The sequence below is a fragment of the Orbicella franksi genome, chromosome 14 (assembly GCF_964199315.1).
Source record: "Orbicella franksi chromosome 14, jaOrbFran1.1, whole genome shotgun sequence".
NCBI lineage: Eukaryota > Metazoa > Cnidaria > Anthozoa > Scleractinia > Merulinidae > Orbicella > Orbicella franksi.
This window is the reverse complement of record NC_138158.1, coordinates 13,417,819-13,444,220: the sequence shown is the minus strand read 5'-3', so window position 1 is coordinate 13,444,220 and position 26,402 is coordinate 13,417,819. Positions and strand designations below refer to the sequence as shown.

The following is a 26,402-nucleotide window of genomic DNA, read 5'->3' as shown; positions in this document are numbered from 1 at the left end:
GCACTGTGTTCAGCTTTCACATTTGTAAACGTAGTTGACAGCTATGTCAAGTTTGATTTCGTCAAGTACTGTAAGAATAACTGCGTTTTATCACCCAAAGATACTAGTATAAATAACAACCTGAAGGTTAAATCTGAAGTTTCACTAGTTCATAGGCTGGATTCAAGTAAGTTCTGATTTTCAAACACCAAACCCTACTTGAAATGTCCCCCTGGCTTTAAAATAATTGTGGTCAATTTAACGTTTACCTGGGCTGGTTCAGTATAGCGTGCAATATCTGTCCTGTTTCCCGCTGAACTGGAACCAACTGTTGTGCTCGTTACCTGAATACAAAAACAACAGTTACACAAATTATTATAATTCGATGCAGTAAACTTTACGAAATAAACCGAACTGAGTGCACCTTGTTGTATGGAACCAAGGGTGGACCTCGCGGTGACACAGTCTTTGTGTGCATTTCAAACGGTCCAAGGCGCTGCTGTGACATCATTTGATCATTTATCTGCTTGTTTAACCAGTTGATAACTGCAATATCAAACGCAAGAGTGTTTTAAAGTAAGCTGGTAACTCCACAATATTGCTGTACAAGCTTCGGGACCAATCAGGTAATGAAATACATTATATATCAAGCAGACATCTGATAAGAAGAGAGACAATCATTGAATGACGGATATTGTCGTGATGTACCAACAAATCTTAGAACATCAAAAGGAATGTTTCCAGCTTGGGACAAAAGTGCTTGACCTTTCTCAGCTTCTATTGAATCTAATTAAAAGAACGAATTCATGTTATCTAGGAAATGGTCAATTAAGGACTTTTGCGCTAATTGTTTCTGCGCATCCTTACTGTCCACGCAAATACACACGCCATATTATGCATCAAGCGCGCGCTAAGTAATAAAATGAACAATGATAGGGCGGATGACCATAGCTTTGCCTGGATTTAACGATCTTGGACATTCGGTGACCCCTATTTTTCTTTTGATGGATCATTTTCTCTACCGATTTTCTACGTTTAGCGAAAAAATGAAGAAAATCTATCGAATTGAAGTTTTTGCAAAATGCACCATCGAATTCCGTTCTTTTTAGCTCTTCGTTCATCTGCGCGGCGGTTTCAAATGCCTCTTGAAGGGTTAAGTTTTGTGAAAACGTTGGCAATATTTGGACTTATTAACGCAACGGATTCCCTTATACAAAATATTACTAGGATAGTTTGTCTCCGTTGATTCATCTTTGATATTTTAAGTTAAAAACAGTGATTTACGCGCGCCAAGTTTTCGAAAACAGACTAGTTTTCTACACCCTTTATCTCTGGAACGAAGTCCGTGACCCCCAATTTTTTTTTCATTTCTGAAACAAGTAATTCATTATCTGTCCGCAGTAGAAGTTTGAAGAAAATCTATCGAGTAGAACATTTTCGTGCGAACGTCCTTAATTTGTTACATAGTAACACAATTATTTCGCCGCTCTCAGCAAAACGTTGGGACATTCTCACCATTTTCGTTGGTCTTCAACAACTGTTTACTTTCTTCTAGCTTTGCTGTACTCGTCTCAAGTGACTCGCTCAGCTTCTTCACCTAAATCAGTGTTCAGATAACAATAATCAATTTGTTTCTAGTGTGATCGTCCGGTTGAGGATAGTTCTGAAATGAAGTTTTGTCCGTGTCAACAGCCTGAGCGGAAGTCAAGTGCAGAGTAGACTTTCTTCAAAACTTGTAACACTCCTCAGTCTCGGCTTTACAAGTTTTGATGAAACTCTGCCTCTCGCGTTTGATATAGGACATAGCGTGATTCACATTCAATGATAATTACATAATTCTTTGCCAACACTTCAAGAACTTGTGTGTCAAAAAATTATGCGTAAAATTGTATCTGACACAGGCAACCTGTAAAGTTGCGTTCTGATCAAGTTTGAAGACTATTCAGTGTGTATTGTCTTTTGAGTTGCTGGCAAACATTTCATTTGCGCAAGGATTTGCACCATGACGCCATTAATTTCACACACTAAGGCCTGGTTCATACGTCGCATTTCTGCCGTGTCGACAGAAATTCGATGTCTGAATCGGCTGCCGCATTTCTGCCGCACGTTCGACTGGTCTTGTCGCATTATCGACGGAAATGCGACACCGATTCAAACGTCGAATTTCTGCCGTGTCGAATCTAATTCACACATTATGTTAATGTATTGAGCATGCGTAAATTTGGTCCCGTCAAAGAGAAAGAAGAAACTTGGGTATTCTCGACCCAATGCAACCTGAATAATATTGCAAAACAAACTGCTGCATTGTCAGCCTTCTCCTTCTCATTGTATTGGCGGACAATTTTTCGCAAAATTAAAGTCCTTCGTCCCTCAATATCTCCGTCCGCCATATTGAATACTCTGCGTTTAAAACATTTTCCGCTGGCCGAAATACCTGACCGTATTAATTCTAAATTAAATTCGACACAAGTGCGACGTATGAATCGACAGTTGCATTTCTGCCGCACTTAATTGAATTGAATTCGACACGGCAGAAATGCGACGTATGAACCGGGCCTAAGAACACCATGTTCACGTTTAGTTGAGAAAACAGGCGCCACTAATACGAACAAGTCAACATTAGAGAGTGAACAAAAGATTTAATGAGCAAAACAATGGCTGTGCACGTGCGTTATAAATCCTTGTACATTCCGTTAACGTCCTCTTCAAAACAACCATATTTATTGCTTTAGTTATTTGGTTATTTATTTAGTTATTTTAGTATGGTAGTTATCTAGTCTTGCAACTGAAAAACCCTTGTAGGGAGTTGCAATAAAGAGTGTATGTAAATGACCAAGTTTTGCGCTTTCTCCAGAACTTGAACCAAGAAGGCTAATTTTTCACATTGTGTTCTGAAATTGATCCCTAGCGTTACATCTTCAGTTTGAGTAGGGTTTAGGACCGTTCGGCACACTGAACATTTCTAGATAATTGCGAAATTCAAAGGTAAAATATATATCCATTTTTTCCAGCCGTTGTCATTGCTTAAGCTCCCCAATCCCAGCGGAAGAATGCGGCCTCACTGAGTCATTGTTGACGAGCAACTCAATGACTTAGTAAACATTACCTCCTCCTCTTTAGTCTTCACCGTGGTCTCCAAGCTGGCGTTTTCTTGTCGATATCTTTCAAGAGCTGCTTCCTGATTTCAAACAAGATAGTTTACAAACAAATAACACGCTTTTCTTGGTTTGAAGAGAAAGAAACTAGTTCAACATTGTCGAGGAAGCCAGAGCAAGACAGATAAAAGTCGATCGCACACCACAAAATACAATACAGCTTCGAAGAACTCTGGAAACTCTAGTTCAAAAATATTTCCCATACAACAATCGGTCAGTGAAAAACGCAGACTGCAGACCGGGGGTAAAATGGAGAGTGCAGACTTTGTAACTGAATCGTGTTACCATTTCCATCATTGAACGCTCACCGTAAACAGGCTAACCGGAGCATTAGTTAGGCTAGCCTGAGTGATTTCAGGCCAGCCGGAGTGCAGACTTTCACTGCGACTACAAACTATCTTGAATAATCCTGTTTACAGTCAGCACTCCATAATGGAAATAAAACGATATGTACCTAAAAGGTCTGTAGTCCACAGTCTGCATTTTACCCCCGGTGTGCAGTCTACAGTCTGCAGTCTGCGTTTTACACTGACCGATACAACAATAGACTGTCCAGCAAACTCTTATTATAGATGTGAGCTGCTTAATACTCAAACTACTGTAAGTAGCACAACTTAGTTTTGTATTGTATCGCAATTGCTCAATGATTCAATGAACTCAACAACAATATACTATTTTACTGCAAGCTCAACTCTTCCTTGACGCATCTATTCATCTCCCTACCAAAGCCTTCATATGACATTCATTATCTGGCCTGTAGTACCTTCTCTTCAAGAAGCTTTTCTTGTTTGGTCATAACCACACTTTTCAGTTTCATCTAGAATACAAAAAGTAGCAGTACAAGTGTTTTGTTGTTGTTTGTTTTTTCTCTATAAATGAAATGCAAGTTACAGTTTCATTTTCATGCCCAAATTTACACAAGCAGACAATTTTACTCAATCTTCACTAACTAATAAAAAGAACTTCGTTTAAATGAAAATGTACCTTCGACTTGTAGGTACGTAATTCCGACTGTAATCTCTGGATAATTTCATTTCCCTGAAAATAAAATAAAATAAAATGACACAAACCATTATGACAATAGAAGGATGTTGCCTACCGATATCAGTGATAGAAAATAAACTGTTGAATGTTGGTGATACTTCATGTGACACTTCGTGCCTAGTATTTCTTTAGTTATGAACTGTAAACTTCACAATGAAAATTAAATATTCCATGCATAACACAAAGACAAATTGGGAACATTGTTGGCTAAGTTTTCAAAAAAATAGAAATTGCACTGAAGCATGTCTTAAGAGGAAACATCCCACAGAAAATATCAAATGAATGTAGTTTTCATTAATTCACTGTTTACTTTACAAGTAAAGACAGGTGGTTGTGTGCAACTTTGATCAGTCTCTAGCAGTTACAGTGTGTTCTGGAAAGTGCTTATCGTTCGCAAACTTTGACATAAACGTTTTGGTTAATAAGTCCTAATCACTGCTACTTCGTAAAGGAACGCACACGCTTTTTCTTATTACCTTGATCACATCGCCTGTTACTGATTTAATGTTGGCTTCAACCTTCTTGATTTGCTCCTGTTTTTCCTCCAAAGCTTTTTCTTGTTTTCTCCGTTGCTCATTGGAATTCTCTAACAGTTCATTGGTTCGTGCTATTACCTAGTACACATAAATTAAAAGAAATAAAAGAAATAAAAACATAGTTTACCGTTTTTCTTCAGATTCGATCAATGTCTATGTAAACAAGAATGGAATTAAGACCATTTTCGTATTCTCGGTATTGGACTGGCACTAGCTTGCAATGGAGGCTCATGCGGGGGAATATCATTAAAAAGAGATTGACGTCATTTGCATTTGAAAAGATTCCCTGCATTAGCCTCAGTTCCAAGCTAGTTCCAGTCCAATACCGAGAATACGAAAACGGTCTAATAGACTGTTAGGACTTTTTATATAGCAGTGGAACACTTTGAAAAGTTGTTAGATTTATCTTATAACCATTGTTTACTGAAAGTTTGCAGCAGGCCAGGCTTCAATCATTTTTTCACCTGAAATTGTCCAACAGAGGTAATGACTGAACTAAATCGTCAATTTGGGAAATAATACAGTTAACATCCTCCTACATCTATAAGACCCTAGTGATTAAAAACCTGCAGGGTCTAATTTGTTTGGCTTTTAGAGCAGTTTTCAAATTAGTGTCGTAAAACCAAAACCAAACCAATTACTTACCAATTAGACTACTCAGCCAATCTCAAACCATAGTAAAACCAAAACCACATTACTTTCCACACTCAATTGAAAACTGCTGTAAACCACCATTGTGTTGTTCCAGAAAATATCCATACCTCGCCCACAGAAGATTTTTTTGGTTAGAACCCTCTCACTCCTCCAGAAAGTCCAGTTTGGCTTCACAATCCCTTTTAAAAATTTTGGTTTTTGAAAACCCCCTCCCCTTCAGAATTTCCAATAACCTTCCTTGGGGTGGGTATGGATATTTTCTGAAAATGCACATTAGATAAGAAACTGCTCAGACTGGAAATTTTTTCAAATTAGTTTTTATTCAGAAAACACATTGAGGGGTATTGAGCAATTAAGGAACCTGGGATAAATTAACCCATTGTTCCACTTCTGATGTCATCACCTTTGACCAAAATTGGCATCACTTACACTTAAGTTCTTCAGGAGGATAACATCTTTCCAATGATCTCGAAATTTTGATTTCTGTGCATGTCATTGCAAAAATGTTCCAAACAGCAAAGCTAGTGGAAAGAAAGGCATGCTGTCATGTTGCAAATGCCTTTTTAAGTAGATTGGAACCACTTTGGCTCATATCCAGGCTAAAAATGTACAAAATGTCCAAAAACTGCATTTTTGCCAAAAGCTCCAGGTGTTGATTGGTTAAAATATGTGATTCTCATAAATAAGAAAGGACCACACCCATTCCACCTTTTGCACTTAATAAGAATAAGAGCCTGCATGTATTTAAGAACCTAAAATGCCCTAGATTCTCTGCAATCTCAGTAGACACCATGAACATATATAAGAACCTTTTTGGCTGGCTTAACCAGGAAAATTCCAGGTTCCTATAACTGGGTGTGACTACTACCAAGTGCTGATGTAGATGTGTACATCACTGAAAATACTTAGAAGTGATATTTAAAAAAATGTAATGGCAATCAGTAAGATGACTATTGATATTTTGATCAGCTACCTGTTCCTTGTCCCTGAGTTCCTGTTCCAATACAGCCACCTTGGTCTGCAGTTGACTGACTGTTTTACTGTGTTCATGCCTCTCAGAGTCCAGTGATCCATTCTCACGACGAAGTTTGTGCAGTTCTTGCTTGGCAAATTTGCATTCCTGGCAACAGATTATGGTAACAAGAAATGAAAAGATCAGTGTTTTATCTTGATTATGCATAGCACATAACCATAAACATATTCCAACAAAATAAGAGCTTGATCATTAGCACCTTAAGTTAGAAACATTTTCCAGCAGGAAGCAATACTTGAATATACCTTACTGTGTCTGCATATGCCAGTTGCTAATATGCTTATATGCAAGTGCACACCATAGACAACCCAAGCATCACTGACATTTTGAAGTTGTCAGAGTTTGTGTGTAATTTAGAAAATGAGTCAGAGACTATCTGTCCAGAAATAATGAGTCAAATAAATAATCAGAAAATAAAGTTCATAAAAAAATATCTGGTGTTGCTTTCTATTGTGTAACACATGATAAAATGTAAGGCAAATTATTGATACAGTCAAGCACAGCCTCTAGCCCTGCAAGCAGGCTTACCTTGAGTCCCATGCATGAATGATAAAGAGCAAGTCAGTGAGCAAAGTTACCCAGCAGGAGAGGTCTTGAGCAGAAGCAATTTTCTAGTGGCTTTGCTGCTTGCCCATGTGTTCCCCAAACATAAGCCTTTTGGCAGGCTATACAGACACATACCAACACCACATAAATGTTATCCCTACACTACACTGTACCTCATCAAGGGCTGCCAGTTTTGATTTTAGGTCTCTAATACAAGAATCTGCTTGATATTTCTTCTGATTCAGGTCCTACAAATTAAAAGTATATATCAGAATTGCCAAAATGTACTGCGGACATACAAGTACGTATGTATACCTGTAATTGTCATAATTTTATGCTAATAAACTACAGGTCAGTGTCATTTTGCCACTCAAAAACTTGCTTCATGAATGCCAATTGATCACAGTATGAAACACAAAGTATGTTCAACCAGTCACCATTAGAAAAGTTTTAACCTGACTGTTAAAAGCCATTCATCCTTAGTTTGGTTTCCAAAACCAATCAAAACATGTCCACACCTGTTTTCCCATGCTCCCAGCTGGCTATATCATTCTTGGAGCAACTTCAGAATACCCGACCACTTTATTTACATGTGCCGGTGGGCTTTGAAGAACAAGGTATATAACAATAGTTGCTATTCTTATTCAATGAGATGATAAAAGTGGCCGGGTATTCTGGAGTTTAGCCTCATTCTTTAAGCTAGCCTAGGTGTTTAGTTTGGTTCACTGGATTGTCTTTTCCCCTTGGGATTGCCCAGAGGGATAACTTTGGTTTTGGTTTTACAAAACCCATTTGAAAACTGCCCCAATATACATGTCACAATAACTAGTGCTGTAATAAAATAATGTCATTCTTACCCTATTGGAATTTTCCACATCTTTAAGTCTAGCCTCTAGTCTCGTGACCTAAAAGCACATAAAGAACACTTTTCTGAAAATGTGTGTGGCCCTCATGTTTCAACGAAGGAGTGGAGGTGTGAGGTGCTTATACAAGATTAAGGCAAAAGGTAAATTAGAAAAGGCTCATCAAAAAGAACTGTAGGTGTGAGTTCAGCGACCAGTTTGAAAAAATTTCTCAAAGCAATGTCCCCTTCTAAAATACATGTAGATACATTCTTGTCCTCAGAGGCTATGCTCCTTTTGGTCAGCACCAAGAATCGCGACCTCTGGCCTGACCCGATTTTCTGAGCATGCGCAGAGTATTCATTTCATATTCTCAGCCAATCAGATTTGTCAGATTTGACGGAAAGTCCATGAATCCCAGACTTCCGGTATTAGACTGGCCCAGAGGTCACGATTCTTGGTGCTGACCAAAAGGAGTGTGGCCTCTGGGGATGAGAATGATGTAGATACCACTTGAAAATGGCAACCTCAAAAATCCCACAGAAAAGGGAAGCCTACATGTACCTTTTATGTACATTGTGAGCCAGAGGGAACATGTTACAGAGCTACACTGTAAAGCTTAAAATAGAGAATGGTCTCAGTTTAGTTTATGCATTTGTGATAAACAAAAGCTGAATACAGTGAGACAAGGTGTTACTCAGCAGTTGATAACTGGCTTTGACTATCTGTAAGTAATGACCAACCAAAACCTTTCAAATGCTTATTAAATGGCCTTTGCTGCTATCAGGATTCTATAGTCACTTCAATATTACCTGTGACTGGTGATTTTGTTTCATCTCTCTCTTTTCTTTCTCATATGTCTGTTGGTTGGTAGTGACCATCTAAATTTAACGACCAGTGTACAAAGAACAAAATCAATTTCCTCTTAACCACATGTAACCAAGCACAAATTTCTTGCATTACCAGTTAACACATACATGTATATTCCTGTTTGTGCTTTGTAGCTATTTTTATGTCAGCCACATCTATATAATTTGCAAATAACTACCATTAATGCTTCATGCAATGTATTGATCTGACCTGTAGATCATACATATTACAGGTACATCCTGTATTCTTTAAAATTTTTGACAGACAGATGTATCTCTGTTCATAAAATAATAATACACTTGAAAACATGACTTGATTCTGATTGGCTAAGAACAGTGCAGTTCAAGTGTAGTACCAGTGCAAATTACTGTCTCATTATGGAGATTTTCAAAGTCAGTACCAAGAAACTTTAAGACTGCCAACAGTCATCCGAGGTATCTCAAAGGTTGTCAAAGCTCACCCAAAGCTTTCTGGAGATAACCGAGTACAACTAGATTTCCTTTAGAATACTTCCAAAGATAAGCCAAACACTTCCAAAGATTTCATAAGCTTGTCACATGCAGTAAAGTTACCCCTGGACAGAATAAACCTGTATTCATTATCACACCTGCTGCGCTTTCTCCCTCTCAGCTGTGAGTTCTTGTGCATGTTTGTTTTCCAAGTGAGACGACTTTGCAGAGCAGTCAGATTGTACAGAGCTTAATTCCCTTGTTTTTATTGCTAACACCTGTACGATAAGTCAAAGAATCAATTCTTAAGATCTTGATTTATTGCTGCATGTACATGTACATTAGTTCACTATAAATGGAAAACCTTCCTTACATGTATAAAGATTTTTGTACTTGACAATGAACCAGGAAACATGGCAGAGCAGATGTTTAACTATAAAGCATGACACAAGTAGAAATTGAGATCTGAGTGATCAAATCAAAACAGAGCATTATCACACTTGCATGCACATACATGTAGATAAATCCAACCGGAACCAGTCTTTTCTGGTTCCATTTTTATATTTTGCCTAGGGTGTAGGGTGTTTCATCACCACTTACTGTAAATGTACAAGCTCTGGGAATGAAACCATCATTGATCAATAGTTTATCCTGACAAACTACAAAAATTCTTCCTGTTTATTGCAACACTTTGCAATATTGACACATTCTTATTTAAACTGACTGGTTTATATTAAAGAGGTACAGTGGAACCCCGTTAATACAGACACCAAGGGGACATGCCAAAATGTCCATATTAACGGGGTGTCCTCGGAAAAAAGTCACGGACACGTGTTTTATTGATACAAATACGTTTTAATTGTACTGTAAATTACAAATCATTAACTGTATCACTCTCAGACTAATACAAATTTTATGTTGTACAGACTGTTCTTGAAATCAGTTGAAAAAGTCCATGACGTTACGTTACACAAGGAATATAGCAGAGTACTTTAGCAGCATTAAAATGGTGTTTAGTTTCTTCTGCAACTGGAACTGTAACAAGTTTAACTTTTTAAGATAAGTTTAAATTTTGTCTACTCTTCTTAAACTCCTCAACAGACTCATTCACTCATTCAAAGAAGTCTGTGACTTTTCGTTGTACTGACACATTTAGTTTTCAATTCAGCCAGATGGACTGAAAGTTAGACAACACCTTGGAAAGGTTATTTGCTGCTGCTGTAAGGTTTTCATTTGTTAGATATTCCGTCACGTCCTCCAGCATTGCCATGGCTTCCTTCATTGACTTGACTTTCGGTTCCTTCGGCTGGGCATTGGCCCCAATAATATCATCGTCACTGTCATCGTCTTGTGAATTCTGGGAGGTGGATGTCGATAGACTAGAGAAAAATTCCTCTTCCCAATTAGCACTCAGCCCTTTGCACATTGGCAGAATGGAAGTTGCTTCTGAGGCATCGACTGCTGAAGGTATATCTGAACCAGACCCGGAACTCGCATCACACAACAATGAATTCACCTGCACCAATTCACCTGATTCTAGGTCTTCGAATGGATCAAATTTGCAGTGTTCCGCAGGAAATGAAACGAGAGAGCCATCTGCTGAAAGAAAACCAGCCTTAACAAAGCATTTCTTGATGGTTGATTCTGACATGTTTTCCCATGCCTGTGCAGCCCACCTTATGGTCTGTAGTAAATCCACAGACTTGCACACCTCAGTGGAAGAGTTGCAATCATCCATTTTGCTGACGACATGTGTCAGTGTCAGTTTCATGTATTTCAGCTTAAATGTTTGGATAATTCCAAGATCAAGAGGCTGGAGTCTGGATGTACAATTTGGTGGAAAAACACAATCTTGATGTGGTTGTATTTGCCTTTCATATCTGGAGGATGGCAAGGGGCATTGTCCAGAAATAAAATAACATTTCTTCACTCTCGTGCTAATTTCCTGTTAAGCTTGGATAGCATGTCATCAAGGATGTTAAAATCCATCCAGGCTTTAGGCTGACTGAAGTATGAGCAAGGTAGTTGAGACGTATCCCTGATTGCTTTAAAGCAACATGAGCTTTTTGACTTGCCAATGACAATTGGTTTTTCGCTACCACCCGCTGCATTAACAAAAAATGCGCACGTCACTCTTTCTTTGGACTTTTTCCCTCCAGTGCACTGCTTTGATGCCTCGGCTAGAGATCTGTTTGGAAGTGCTCGAAAAAATTACCCTGTCTTATCCGTTCTCTGGGGAGTAGCCGCTCAAAATAGTCAGTAGCCGCTCCTTCCAAGATGTTACAGTTTCTTCACTAACACCTCCTGCCTCACCACTTACAACTTTGCTTGTAATGTTGTACCTTTTCTTAAATCCGTCCAGCCATCCATTAGATGCTTTGAATGTCGAGTCACCAAGCTCTTCACTCGCTCATTTGGCTTTTTCTTGCAGCATTGGCCCAGTAACTGGAATGTTCTTGGTTCTTGCTTTTTGATACCACTTGTACGTTGCCTCGTCTACATTTTTCAACGGTGATGCTCTAGCCCGTTTAGAATGTACATTCTTGTTCACGTTGTGATCTTCCAATATTTCAGTCCTCTTCGCTAAAATAGACTGAATTTGGGATTTGCTGCAATCAAACTTCCCAGCAATTGCTCGCACACTAGCATTTGGGTTTTCCTTTTTGTACTCAATGACCTGAACCTTTTCAGAAGCAGTAAAATCTCTTCTTTTGCACTTAGCTGAAGGACATGAAGCCATGATTGATGATCCAATGAATGCGGCGGCACGCTACCTGGTTCACTCACATTGACTTGTGGAGACTGACAAGGTGTCACATACAACCGCAAGCCGCAACTCAAAAGAAATACAAAGGTACTTTCAGGTCTAATTACACTTCACACTACAGAATTCGACAAAGTATCACATGTGGGCACTGAAAAGTATGTGTGACCACCGAATACTAAAAATTTCGTCCTGGATAAGAGGATTTCATGTTTACAAGGACTGGTGAACTCCTACAGGCGGTGAAATTTTGCCTTTGCAACCAGAGCCGGAAAATGGTGAGGACAAAAACACAGTCACCATGCTAAAGGAAAGTCGAGTTATTGGCCACATTCCATATCACCTCACAAACACCAAAAACCGCACTGGTATAGTCACCCATTTTATTTCAAAGCCTACTAATCAAGGATCAGTTGAAGTATGTGGAGACACAGTTAATCGGGGTGGAAGCCTTGGTATGGAAATAGCGTTTTTGATGGTCCTAGGAAGCAAGTGGATTTACTTGAACAATTAATAGACGTTGGCAACAACCCAGCAATACGAACGGAGGCCGATGCTGATAGTGGCAAGCATAAGACGTCAAAGAGGAAGAAGGCTACAAGCAAGGACTGTAGCAAAAGACCAAGAAAGTAAAACTTTTGTGTAAGCGTATCAGGCAGAAAACTTTATATAAGGACTGCAGACTGGGTAATGCACCGGAAGAAAGAACTGGTCAAATGCATCATGCTATTTTGACACTGTTTCATTTAGTAATAAAATTGCATTAACCCGCCGAAATCTGTCATAATTTGACCAGGGTACAAAATCTCTAATTAGCACATAATCATGACAATGACAATAGACAATGCAGAGATACAAACAGTGTCCGTAAAGCAGGGTTGACGATGTATAAGAGTTTGTCACTCGGGGCACAGAAAAGTGTCTGTTGTCCGTATTAACGGGTGTCCATAATAAGCGGGTTAATTTTAGAAAAAACATCTGAGCTTTTTGTTTGGGGAAAACAAAACTGTCTGTAATATCGGGGTGTCTGTATTAAGCGGGTGTCCGTAGAGCGGGGTTCCACTGTACTAACATTACCATGACCTCGAAAAGTCAAAACTTAAAAGGCATATTTTTGTTGCTGGAAATCTAAATATAATTAGTTAATTACCAGATGTATACAAGTGCATTGAAGTTATAAAAGGAGTGTTATTACTGGGTTACACATGTACAAGGTTGTGATGTCAATCTGAAAAAAGTCTGGCAGACTTTTCAAAATCTGAACCATGTTTTGGAAAAAATGCTAGAGGCTAGTTACAAATCACTCTCCCTCAGCAATTTACATCATCTTCTGTTGGTATTTTTAGGAGCATCTCATGGGCAAGTGAAAGTATCTGGTCATAACATTAGCACTGTTTAGACCAAAAATGCACAAAAATCGCTGAGACCCTTTAAATATAACAAATATGGTTTGACAGATTTTTGTAGTACACAATTTCTAAAGAGAGCTTATTATCCGGGGGTGAGGGGTTGAGATGCATTGCTGGGCGGCGTAATGGTTAGTGCACTGATCTCTGGATCAAGCATGTGTACACGAGTAATTACCTCTTGACAGGTGCTAAGCTTTTGTTGAAGATCAGCCTCTGTGCTAGCAAGACGCCTTTCTAGCAACTGCTTCTCATCCTATAAAAGACAAAAAAATATGATTAACACCAATGGTAGCCCCTTTGGGAAATGATGGGTGCTGGAATTGTGACATCTGATCAAGCTCAAGCAGTTGCCGTCTGTGTCTTCAGCTGACTTTTGGCAAAAATGAAAATTGCCATTGATAGAATCTTCTCCAATTTAACTACCATGACTTTGCTAAGATTAAATGAAAAAAGTGATGGTTATTAACACTGTTCAAGAGAAACATTTTGAGTCTTTTTAAAGAATTATTACCCTTAATTACCAGGATCATTACAATAATTAATTTAACTATATTGCCAGTTTTACCTGTAGTTTTTTAAGGCAGTTTGCCAGGTACTTTTTAACTTCAGCATCAGATCCAGGAAGGAATTTTAATGACAAGTGTGTTAAGTGTTTAAAAGGGTTGGTTTCTACAACATGAAGTGTGGCGACACCTTGATCCAAACCACTGCCAACAACAAACTGCAGCAGAAACCTGGGTACAAAACATAAACACAAATCCACTGAGCGTCATCATCAGGCTAGTGTGCTGCCATTGTTATTCCATGGAAATGTGTTATAGCGTGCCAGTGGGAGGCGTGGTAGCCTCATGGTTAGTGCATTTATCCCTGGATCAAATGGTCTGGGTTCAAGCTCTGGCCTGGGACATTCTACCCTGTTGTTTCACAATGCCTCTCTCCACCCAGGTGTATAAATGGGTACCAGCAGATTTAATGCTGGGGGGTAACCCAGGGGGTAGTAGAAATACTCCTAGTTGCTTCATTCCACAGAAACCATTATAAGTTCCAGCCTAATGGGTCAGTTGGTTCGTATGCAGACTTAACCTTTACCTTAGTGTGCTGTAGTAACCATGAAAAAGTGAACTAAGACAAGTGGACTTTGTAGCTGGGCTAGTGTATCCTTTCCTTTCCTTGTTCAATGTGGACAAGCGAAGTTTACGCATTATATAGATTACGGGAAAGTAATATGGCCAACATTTTCGTTCAAATTTCCTCACAACATTGTCGCATTTTGTAAACTGAAAAATGTTATTGCACGTAGTACCACCTGAGTCACAAGTTGTTTTGCAAGTTAAACTCTAGCTTATCCGAGTTGAATTCTAGCTTATCCAAGTTGAATTCTGGTTCATCCAAGATATCGCAACAACCTTGCAATATGGGTGGTAACACATGCAGTTATAATGCTTTCCAACTTGCAATGCCACAATGTTGCAAGACAAGTTGAAAGAATGAAATGAAAGAAATTGGATAATATTAAAGCACTTAATATATAATATTGGGTGTTGACAAAGAATACATGTATGTGACCTGAATGGGATAAAAGAGACATTGTGGCATGACTGACAGAGATCTTTCAAGGGAAGCTTACTTTGGACTGTCACGCTGTTCCTCCTCACGACACAGTTCTAACAGATCAACAAACTTTTGAGGAAAGGCACAAAAGTCAACCAGCAACCCTTGTTGACTTTTTAACCTAAATAGGTAAACAAGAAATATCCATGATTAACACGTTATGGTAAAAAATCAGTGTTGTGGCAATGATGAAGTTAATTACTTAGGTGACATATGTATAACCCTACTCTCTGAATTCCTCAGAACAACTGCTCAAAATATCCACGTTAAAAAAGTCAGTAAGACTTAGTTACAAAAATATTAATGCTGAACTTACGCATGGAAATCACTTTCCCCCAGAACAAGATTGTAAAGAAAGAATAAATCCTCTTCATCAGTGATTCGGATAACAAGTTCCTAAGCACAAAAGGAAAAAAGATGAAACAGACATCACACATAAACTTAAGCTTAAGCTTATACTATTGGGTCAGCCATGTATTTAAGACGAAGCCGCCTCTTTAGTGTCTTAGCTAAAACTGAAATCCCAACATTTAATAAAAAAAACTACATTCGAAATCATCTTGGATGCAAAAACACTCAATCTTGGATAAAGTACGCTATTAATTTGCCAGCGTGGATAAACTTAAGTTACCTTGTTCGTCGGCGAGGAGACAGAACGAAAACCGACATTGATGCGTACAACAGACTTCCTATAAAGATCAATCAAAGTTTACATAAGTTAATTTAATATGTTATCGTAAACGTTATCAAAAAGTATTCGTTACGAAGAGTACCTGCTTTCTCGGCTGGAAGATTTCAAGTGAACAGACACAACTTTGTTGAAATATTCCTCCATCTTGGATATGAAATTCGCGCGCCTGTTCCCAGACTCCCAGCAGTAGTTTTCTCTTGGGTTTGTAACAAGGGCCCCTGGCCCCTGGCCCCTGGCCCCTGGTTTGTATAGGGAAAACTGGATGGCGGATGGCGGATGGCGGATGACGGATGGCGGATGGCGGATGGCGGATGGCGGATGGCGGATGGCGGATGGCGGATGGCGGATGGCGGATGGCGGATGGCGGATGGCGGATGGCGGATGGCGGATGGCGGATGGCGGATGGCGGATGGCGGATGGCGGATGGCGGATGGCGGATGGCGGATGGCGGATGGCGGATGGCGGATGGCGGATGGCGGATGGCGGATGGCGGATGGCGGATGGCGGATGGCGGATGGCGGATGGCGGATGGCGGATGGCGGATGGCGGATGGCGGATGGCGGATGGCGGATGGCGGATGGCGGATGGCGGATGGCGGATGGCGGATGGCGGATGGCGGATGGCGGATGGCGGATGGCGGATGGCGGATGGCGGATGGCGGATGGCGGATGGCGGATGGCGGATGGCGGATGGCGGATGGCGGATGGCGGATGGCGGATGGCGGATGGCGGATGGCGGATGGCGGATGGCGGATGGCGGATGGCGGATGGCGGATGGCGGATGGCGGATGGCGGATGGCGGCGAAATGCTGATGACAAAATGTGGATGGTAAATTGCGGATGACAGAATGCGGATGGAAAATTGCGGTCGACAAATTGTTGACAGAGTTTTAGTCGATGGGCTGCTCTGATTTGTTTCCAGTAGCTCTTCCTCAGTTAGTATATAGGCTCTGCATGTCTAGACTTTTCGAGTGGCTGACCCAAGACCCGCATTCGTTTGATAAACTCCGACGTAACTCGTATGTAAGACGGCAGCTTTCTGCTGATGGTCTTAAAAATTCATCCACATAAGCTGATAGCTCTTCCGTGAGACTGTTTACGGACGATACCACAGGTCTCCCAGGATTGTTGACTTTATGTATCTTAGGGAGCGTATAAAATATAGATGTTCTCGATTTCACTGGTTTCAGAAGTTTGGCTATTTCCCCTTTTAATTCTCCTTCGTTTCAAAGTGTATTACATTGATTTATGAGCTGTTCATGTTCTGGAGTTAAAACATTCCTATCTTCTTGTAGTATATTTCATTGTCAAGCTGACGGTAAACCTCCTACGTAGTCACTAGAGCTCAAAATGACCGCGGCCCGGCCCTTGTCTGGGGGTTAATCCAACGCTTCTCTCTCGTGTTTGGTCAAATTTTTACGTTGAAAACGTTGTTTTGTGCAACGTTTTGTCAGCGATTTCTTGTCGTAATCTTTCAGTCTACACACCATAAGTCCTCGAATTAAGGTGCGGCAAACTTAAGCTGTTCATTACGATATGCCACTATTTGTTGCTGTCAAGGTAAATTAAAGGGTACACTCGAAGAAATAATATAATGAAAACGCTCTTATTTCTGTTTTTAGACTCGATTTCCGTCGGTCTCTCGAGTCCGGTCTTGTAGCGCAGGCTCCTTTTCTGAACAGCGGCTGGTAATCAAACCTATTCTGTTTTAAGTGGTATCCTTTAGGAGTCAAATAAAGCTCCAGCCACGCCCAGATTGGTCTCTTTATTCAAATTTTCTGACGAACAACCCCGAACTTTTCTTGTGGGAGTCCCCTCCCCCCCGGATACAATGTATGCCATGCGGGAGGATATGGCCGCTTTTCGCATTGGAAAGTTCTTTCTGGTTACATCGGAGAGAATGCGCACCGTGCCATCAATCTTTATTAGAGTAAAAAATTGCTGAAAATTCTCTTTAGGCACCGAAATTCAGCTGCCGGGGCTTCCGCTCGGTAAAGATGACCAATTAGTTTATCATTGTGCGTAGAAATGTTGTACTGAACTGTAGTAAGAGACTAGTCCCTTGACTGTAGATATTCACTTATAGCATTACGTGCAGCGAAAAGTGTAAGCTTGATTAGTTTGAACCGTGGCGCTCGGTCGATACTTCGAATGATGATCTCAATGGGGTGGTGGCTTGTACGTCTAACGGTTAATTAATTTTCCTTACGGTTAACAGAAATCTAAAAAATTAGTAACCATTGTTTTTATTGTTAAGAAGTTAAATTTTATTTTGATTACTGTAAGGCATATTAAAGGTTTAAGCAGTGGCTAAGGACTATTCCTGCACGGAAAACTAAAATATATTATTATACCATTATTGTACTTCCAAGCCATAAAACAAGACACAAAAAAGTCTCGACAAGGTGAAGAGACCTTGAGACTTAAAGGCGCTACGTCACGGTTTGCGCATCTTGAAAAGTTTAGCCTAATTGTTTCAAGTTCGTCATTTGTAATCCATGCTAATCTCCCCCCCGCCACCCCCCCCCCCCCCACAACCATCCTTGGTCCTTTATGGTTTATTATCATCTCTTTGGTGTTTTGCCACCTTATTAAACTACTATTTTCAGGTTACCTTCAATTTAAAGATAATTCTGTTCGCGGCGAAAATAACTCAAATACTGTGACTGAGCCCCTTTAAACTTAATTCGTGGCTAAAATGTGTTTAATATCATGTACTCGTGTTATCGAATTATTTACTCGTACTGTGCTTGATACGGCCCCTGGAAGGCTGCTGGCTGGACTCACAGACCTGTTTTCATGCCAGGCCATGACTCTATGGGAGTATATCGGAGCTGTCTTCGGTGTCACAACATTCGAAGTTTCTTAAGTTCCAACGCGTTTATCTTTGCTCGCGTGGAGTTTGGCTGTATAACATTAGGATCTTGTGGCAGTTCGTTCCGTGGAATGTGATTTTCAACAGGTTTTCTCATGTGGAGCATCTCAAGCACTGCCTTCCTTAACCGAGGGTTTCTGTAGAAGTACAGTATTGGGTTTGCAAGAGAATTCAACATATTGAGGGTTAAAACCCATTGGACAACCTCTCGACGGGAAGCGCTGAGCAAATGCAAGACGAATGGAAGAACAATCGCTGGGGAGAATGAAATAGGCAGAGAAATTGTCAGCAAAAATGTGCTCTTCGCAACCCGCCTAACGATTTTAGCATTCCTTGCTTCCTGTGAAAGAGGGTTACCGGGTACAGCAATCAGCTTGCGCTTGCGAGTTTCAAGGTAAATCAAAACGTAGAAGACGGTTATGGCTATCAAGCAGGTCGCCTGGGGTGATATAATGAATAAAGCTTGCGATATATGTCTTTGTTTGGTGTCGGTAATGCCAGCTACAGAAAGAGCAGAGGGCCCGACGGGAATAGCCGCTGACACCCGGCAGGCGATGGCACACATCTGGAGGCGACTACTGGTGACAATGCTTTTGTACTTGATAGTCTTCGTAATCGCCACATATCCTTCCCAAGCCATTGCCGTCAAGTGGTAAATGGAAGCCAAAACAAGGTGCATCATGAAGAAGTACATCGCACGCAAAATGCACGTAGTTTCATAATCATTCAGTAGACGAAATATCCCGGCTGCACAAAACAAAGGTTGTGTCACTGCACCAATAAGAAGATCCACTGCCGCCAAGCTAGTCATCAAGACAATTGGTATGGATCGTATCTGCTTTTTCTTCTTTACTGCTATAATGACGAGGGCGTTAAGAAGAACAGTGAGAAGGCAAGCGATGGTCGTGATTGCAGTTGTAGCAATTATGGATAAACTACTTGGGTTCCAAAAATTGGCAATGCATTGGCCGAGAGGCTGGTTGTCAGTTTTCGTGTTGTTCATATTACCTACCGTTATATTCTTATGAGACGAAAGTTACCACAGAATGGTTCGAGAGTGTTTGTCTTTGTTTTCCCAAAGACCTGGCCGTTAACGCAAGGGTCCTTTGTCGCTCTAAATGCGGGACAGTTCCGCTTGATGGAATTCTAAAAATCAAATAATTTAAAAACAACACCCATTAATTAGTAAGTTAGGAAGGAAGGAAGGAAGGTAGGAACGAAAGAGGGAAGGTAGGAAGGAAAAAGGAAGGAAGGAAGGGAGGAGGAAGGAAGGAGGGAAGGAAGGAAGGAAGGAAGAGAGGGAGGGAGGAAGGAAGGAAGGAAGGGAGGGAGGGAGGAAGAGAAGGAGTAAGGAACTGAGAGAGGGAGAGAGGGAGGAACGAATGAAAGAGGAAGGAAAGGAAGGAAGGAAGGAAGGAAGGAAGGAAGGAAGGAAGGAAGGAAGGAAGGATTACATGCGAGGCGCTTTGGTTATCGCGCCATCGGTGTTGTCTTGTGCAAGACGCAATGAAAGGAGAAATCCCCGAACATTTCGATGTGTTCAGATCTACGATGAGCCAACAACACGGTTACAATACCCGAAATGGTTACATGCCCAAAATTAGCAAGCCAAGAACGGAATGGGGCAGAAACAAAACGTATTATAAAGCAAAAACCGATTGGGCGTCACTGCCAAGTGAGCTGAAGAAACTCATGCCAAAAAGGATTTTTAAACACAAACTGAAACAGTTTTTACTTAGTCATTTTTAACCTTAGTTAATAGTAGTATTTTTAATCCTAGTTCTAGTTTTAAACCTTAGTTTCAGTCTCACGTTTTTAGCTTTCATTGCTTCTGTATTTCAGACATTTAATGTATATTTTAGACTTTTAATATTTAGAGGACCCTCCTGAAAACCACCTCAAGGTGATTGGAGGCCTCCTCTTAAATATTAATTTATTATTATTATTATTATTATTATCATTATTATTATTATTTCAATAGAAGAAAGAGAAATCGTTTTTTCCACGTTGTATGGAACAAAGTGAAAAAGTCCTCAGTATGTATATTCAAGGTAAAATTTTCTTAAGTCGACAAAGAAGAGCGTTTCATCATCATACCAACAAATTTCAAAACAAACCATACAGAAGAAGGGTAAAGGTTAGATCTTTGTTCCCACGAAATGTCGTCGAAATTTGTTTAGAGGAAGATTGTAACATCGTAATTAGTTGTGATTTTAGCGTAATCAGTGACCCTGATTTGGATGGAAAGGGTGAAAAAGTCTTAACATGATTTAATTGATACATGGAGGATTAGGAAAAAAGCCAGACTGTTTGGTCACTTTTTACGTAGGTACTTGGTTGATTGTTTCACTGAATTACGCTTATCAGCATTAAGAGTTCTTTAATACGCTTAAATTACTCAACTGGAAGAGAGAGGCTCATAAGAGTCTGACCAAGCATATTCCTTTTAATGTGGAAGTTAAGAAAGCTCCAATACTATACATACGTGAAAGAAAGTTGCTGTACGAAGTGATACTGATACATATCTCCGTTTGAATACACCAGACATACGGAAATGTCTGGTATTCTTATTGCAATTGATTTTAAAAAAGCAAACACCGGATAAAATTATGAGTGGATACCCATATCTCTCCAGAAACTAGAAAAGCGGACATTCTTTACCCTTCTCGGTAAGGGTTATCGGCCTCAACCTTCGGCTTCGGCTGATAACCCCTACCTCGACCTTGATTATTCTGGATATCACAAAAACCTCATTCAATAATTGTTTATAATAAAATACGATTTCACTCAGTTTAAAATAGTGGGTTAAGTGTTTGCTGTAATACAGAGAAGGAATCCCTGGATGGAGCAGTCACAGTTTTTAATTTTGCAGTCATCGACGTTATTGTGAAAAGAATTTTAAATTGGCATGCTGATGAAGAAAATATTTTTCGAAATCACTCTTTGAGAATTCGTTTTTGAACTGTCGGCCTTCAGTGGGAGTTTCTTTTAGTAAATCATATTCTTCTGTTTGCTTTGAAATTTGTTAATTTCGATGTGAAATTTTCTGATGTTATCCCATCTCTTGCAGTCTTTATGGCCATGATGCAGGTTGAAAGCTAACTATAAATCAGTAAGAACTGTTTTTTTTTTGTTCCAAAAATGGAATTACTCCCGTGACTTGGTTCATAATGTTGTAGGAGCATTGTGTCATTGTGTTATCCGCGTGAAAACTGTGAAAAATCATATGTAGAGATCTTTTAACGTCTTCACATATCAGCTATATAGTTAAAGATGTTGTTCCTGAATCGGTTCTAAATGATGTCATTGGAAAGCCATAATTTAAGTTTTACTCATTTTGGAGGTTTTCGACGCACCGTTGTAATATTGATTTTACCAAAAAATACAACAGGGCACTCTTTTACTGATCTAAGAACAAGAAATGATCCCTCCGGGTCCGCAAGAAGAAACATGACTTGAAAATGTGTGGCTTGCTTTACGTTCTCGAAATCATGTGGAATTTCTCTCAAATGGAGACAAAATTAATGTTATTGCAGTTAGAAATTAATTTTAAAATAATGAACTTTTTATTCCAGAGTTCCTTGAGTTTCCCTTGATAGTTTCAATAAAGCAGGTTGTTTTAGGTATCGATTGATTAAGCTTATTAAAACTGACTGGGGACACTAGTTAAAAAAAATGTTAAAAAGAAGCATGAAAATTTGAAAACTTACTAACAGCTTTATGACATTTGTTCTCAGGAAATGAACCATCCACCTCACAACCATTAGTATGTGTAATGGGACTACATGCTGTCCAATTTGAAATAAAGGATGAAAAAAAGTCGGAGAACACGATAATTTGGGCAGTTTGCAAATAACTGTGTGCGTCTTGTATGTGGTTTGGGGCTGGCAATATAATTAAGATACCACATGTAATTGTAAAATCAGAGAAATCCCATTATTTTTTGCCTGTTAACAAGTGATATTCTGATGTTTTCTTTTCTTTTAGGTAGTTTTTTAGGTCACGTGGTGGACTCTCAGCCAAGGAAAAGGACAAAAAATACATCCAATGATAATTTATATTTTTGCCGGCAGGATGTTCGTGTATGGTGGAAAACTGTGCCTTTGGTCTTGAATACGGCCCTCGGACGCTTCAAGTCCGTGGGCTAAGTTTTCCTTAAAAAATACCTAACCTCCAGAGCGATTGGATATTATTTTCCCACCTTAATTCGATCGGCAAAGAAACTATAAAGATTGCGTCAAGTCGCAATATCTTTATACACCCATCAACCGATCGTTAGAAACAGAGTAATAGGCAAAGCAAAGCAAAGCAAAGGAAAGCAACTAAACAACACTGAAATATAGCAATAATGTAATATATATAAAAAAGTTAAATTCAGTCCAAAAAAAAAAACATTTATATGTAAATTAATTTCAGTTTGTCAGCTTAAATGATTCCGAAACAAGTTTTTAAGATCACCTTTATGACTGAAAAGTGCTTACAAGACTCACTTACTTGCTCATTACGCGTTTGTATTTAACGAACTTCAGTGTTGATTCCCAGCGAAATTTTATTTTGATAAACAGTTTTCGAAAGTGAAACAGTGGCAACAGTCAATGAGATGTGTCATTTTGTCATCTACGTACGGCAGAATATTGCGAGAATTATTAATTTCAATGTATTTAGTAAAGAGCATAATTTTCTTGAATGATGGTAAATAATGTAAATAGGATTTGGTTTTGTTAAATCCGGCATAGTCTTGGAAAACATTTTGAAGATATTTCTTTAATTAGGATACTGTAAGAGGCTATGTATTCAAAAATATAGGAAAGAAACGATTTTTTCCCTGATATTGCCCTATGCTTTTTAACTTGAGTTAAAACAAGATGGAAGGTGGAAATTGTTTGTATAGTGCTATAATTTAATGGAGCTCAGTCAAGGTTTGCGCATATTGAAAAGTTTAGCGTCAATTTTTCAAATTCGTCGTTTGTAATCCGTGTTAATCTTCTCCATCCTTAGCCATCCTTGTTCCTTTATGCTTCATCATTATCTCTTTGGTGTTTTTCTATCTTATAAAACTGTTATTTTCAGGTTTCCTACCATTTAAAGGTAATTTTGTATGTGGCCAAAATAACTCAAAATATCGTGATGAGCCCCCTTAAGGTCATTTACAACGACTGGTTCTGAAAAGTGTAAAGCTAAGTTGACCCCAAAACGAGTGCGGGTCACTTGTAAATTTTGCACAACATATTTTTCACAGGAAACTACAAAATGTATTAAAGCAGGTTGATGCTGATGAACATAATAAAAGGATTAAATTTTAAACGAGGGATTAAGTTATTCTTTAGTTCTGTTTAGCCAGTTTGTTGGGCTTGAAATGATGTCCGTTACCTTATCACAGAATAACCAATAAGTTAGTATAACCTTCTGCTCTCATATAACGTCAACAGCTGTGTTCGTTTCCAGTAATTCTGCTACAGGGATTAAATAGTCATTAGTTGGTAGTTTGGGTCGGCTGTTGTTGTTTTGTAACATGATCTTACAAAGCTCAACATGAAATAAATTGAAAACGAAATGCAACTTTTTGCTCTCGGACAAAAAAGTCGATTTACGTTCACTTGTAGAGTTAACTTAATACCAGAATTGCCAAGCAGGTTAATTTCTTCCATTTTTCAAAGATCAGTGGTTGACTTTTGGACTGTGTTTGTTTCATGATCAAGCGTTCACAGAAACGCTCACGTCTCAGCTCATTGAGGTTGTTTCAGTTGTCACACGGTAGTTTTTCTGTGGGTTTTTGTCCTGTACTGTAACACATGATTTCAACAAACTCAGATCTAAGGCGGTTTGTTTCTGTTACTTGTGAAACGAAATGTGAGTCGCAATTGGGAAATGATCAGTTCAAGTTACATAATTAACTAATTAAAGGTTTTCGATTAAATAAATTCAAATTGTATAGAATTTAAAAAAAAATGCCGCATGGAGTCTTTCATAGATTTCCAGAAAAGCGCTCAGAATTGAAACGTTCCCAAATATTACGGTCTGAGTGGTTTTAGGACTGAAAAAGATATCATTCTCGGGATTGTGAGGGAGAAAATCAACAAATCGTTCCTGGCGTCCAAACACAAGTTGAAGTCAAAATTTCAAATCAGTAATCTTACTAAGCAGTTCATTTAATTCCATTGCATGTAAAAGATAAGGCTTAAATTTGAACTGTATTGCAATTTATTTAAAATCAAACGGATTTTTTCCTATACTGATTTTATTTTCCATATCAGCCAAGGTTGTTGGTATTGGCTTTTCTGAGTGAAATTTTGACTGGTTTGATCGATTTTAGCGTTTTCTGTTGTAGCATTGCTTTTAACCAGAAGATACCTCGGACTGAGCTAAAGCCAAACACTAATAAATGCTGTAAATGATGCTACCAGGCCAACAAGAACAAACATGGTTCAATGTTGGGTTTATTTTATATTTTCAACTGTCAGTTTTCTACAAGATTTCGTCAAAATTGTCGGCTATTCCAGAAGGTGGTAAAGTGGGTCCAGATCACGTTTCATTTAAAATAAAAACATCCTATCACAATTCACGGAAAATAATATAGACATTTCACACGAGTAAAGGGGACATTTTCACTCGAACTCAGAAAATTAATGAGATTTTGAAACTTAATTTCCAATCACAGCCCTTTACGACATCTCCGCCACTTCTCTGCTTCTTTTATCTACAACGAGCAAAAGTATGACCGTGTTCCACTGAAGACTTATGCAGGACGATCGAACGGATTGGCTTTAATGGTTATGCGATGGTTATTACCGTAATAACGGGCGTCGAAAATTTAACCAAACATAACAAAAATAAGGATTCACGACGAATTAAACGTTTGTTTCTGATTTTACTGAAAATTATTTCGAAAAATCATTGTTCACGATTACTATGGAAATTACAATTCAGGAGAAAAAAAAATAGCCATTTCACATTTCACTGGAGATAAAAATAAGGCCATTTACGAATCACGAAAATACCCTTTACCATCCTTATTCCAATTACAAATTTCTTTTGAAGACTCGTGCATTTAGTTAAGAGTTCCCTTCATATTTTAAAGGAAATGTAAATACTTTAAATTTCGAGGCTTCGCCGAATGAATCAAGATTTCGTCGGTGCGTGACAATTCTAACGGATGGGCATTTCTGGCGCGACCCGTCTTTATAACATATATTTTGTTCTTGATTTACAAATGAGTCAATTCCTGTTTATATATAAGTGAACATTTTTTAGATTTTTTCTCTTTTCACCTACACCTGCTCGCAAAATTTTTAACAGTACTCACGGTCTGTGGGAAATACGTTATTTTACTGATTTAACTTATTTAACCTAAAATGACGATCTATTTCCTTTTTAGCTGCTATCACTCCCAAGCTTACGATCAAAAATGTACACTTTGTAATTACCTATGAATGTGCAAATAGTACTACAGCCTATTTAGTGGCTATAGGATTGGTGTTTCTCCATCCAAATTACCGAATTATCTAATCTGTCTTACCTTTCTTTGGATTGCTCCGCCGTACAGGGAACAGGACAGGCTACTTTTAACAACATAACCATTTGCAGCTCCGTTATGTTAGATGAAACCATGTGTGCCTTTCCCATAAACATCTTCAGGTACCGTTCATCCATTGCCCACTCTTCTTTTCGATTCTATTGTTTCTCAATTGCAACTAAAACGCAAAACAATAACTTTTTTTCAATAATTTAAATTATTGTTTTTACAAACAAACAGTTCCAAATAGTGTTAATTAAAAATCTTCACAGGCTTCATGTTCTTTCACGTATGGACAAACCAACATTACTGTTTTTCAGTATTGTAGATTTAGACTGATCATTTGATGATTGACAGGGCAAATACCGAACACCGGTATTAAGCGTGTTTTTTTTTTCTCGCGATCTACAACCTGTAATTATCACATAGAAC

The 26,402-nt window shown here is 39.0% G+C and overlaps 2 protein-coding genes across 3 annotated transcripts in view; both read right to left on the bottom strand.

Moving 5' to 3' along the window:
* LOC145467674 (spindle assembly abnormal protein 6 homolog) overlaps nt 1-15,915 on the bottom strand; it is an 18,609-nt gene extending 2,694 nt beyond the window's left edge. For both annotated transcript variants that reach the window (XR_014042091.1, XM_081451277.1), the window contains exons 1-18: nt 15,666-15,915; nt 15,524-15,581; nt 15,209-15,288; nt 14,909-15,013; nt 13,847-14,015; nt 13,457-13,534; nt 9,267-9,386; nt 8,602-8,670; nt 7,805-7,852; nt 7,121-7,195; nt 6,342-6,488; nt 4,655-4,792; nt 4,119-4,172; nt 3,898-3,951; nt 3,086-3,157; nt 1,495-1,576; nt 404-525; nt 249-323 (exon numbers count right to left, since the gene is read on the bottom strand). Coding sequence is in view for 1 of the 2 variants with exons in the window: in XM_081451277.1 (XP_081307403.1) it covers nt 249-323; nt 404-525; nt 1,495-1,576; nt 3,086-3,157; nt 3,898-3,951; nt 4,119-4,172; nt 4,655-4,792; nt 6,342-6,488; nt 7,121-7,195; nt 7,805-7,852; nt 8,602-8,670; nt 9,267-9,386; nt 13,457-13,534; nt 13,847-14,015; nt 14,909-15,013; nt 15,209-15,288; nt 15,524-15,581; nt 15,666-15,727 (1,608 nt within the window). In the remaining variant the exon portion in view is untranslated. The remainder of the gene's footprint in view (nt 1-248; nt 324-403; nt 526-1,494; nt 1,577-3,085; nt 3,158-3,897; nt 3,952-4,118; nt 4,173-4,654; nt 4,793-6,341; nt 6,489-7,120; nt 7,196-7,804; nt 7,853-8,601; nt 8,671-9,266; nt 9,387-13,456; nt 13,535-13,846; nt 14,016-14,908; nt 15,014-15,208; nt 15,289-15,523; nt 15,582-15,665) is intronic.
* Nucleotides 15,916-18,114: 2,199 nt separating this feature from the next.
* Nucleotides 18,115-26,144, bottom strand: LOC145467711 (adenosine receptor A1-like). The gene is made up of 2 exons (XM_081451313.1): nt 25,974-26,144; nt 18,115-19,603 (listed from the first exon to the last, which is right to left on the bottom strand). Exon 2 carries the CDS (start codon nt 19,458-19,460, stop codon nt 18,429-18,431), a length of 1,032 nt encoding a protein of 343 aa, XP_081307439.1. The 5' UTR covers nt 19,461-19,603; nt 25,974-26,144; the 3' UTR covers nt 18,115-18,428.
* Between the last annotated feature and the right edge of the window lie 258 nt (nt 26,145-26,402).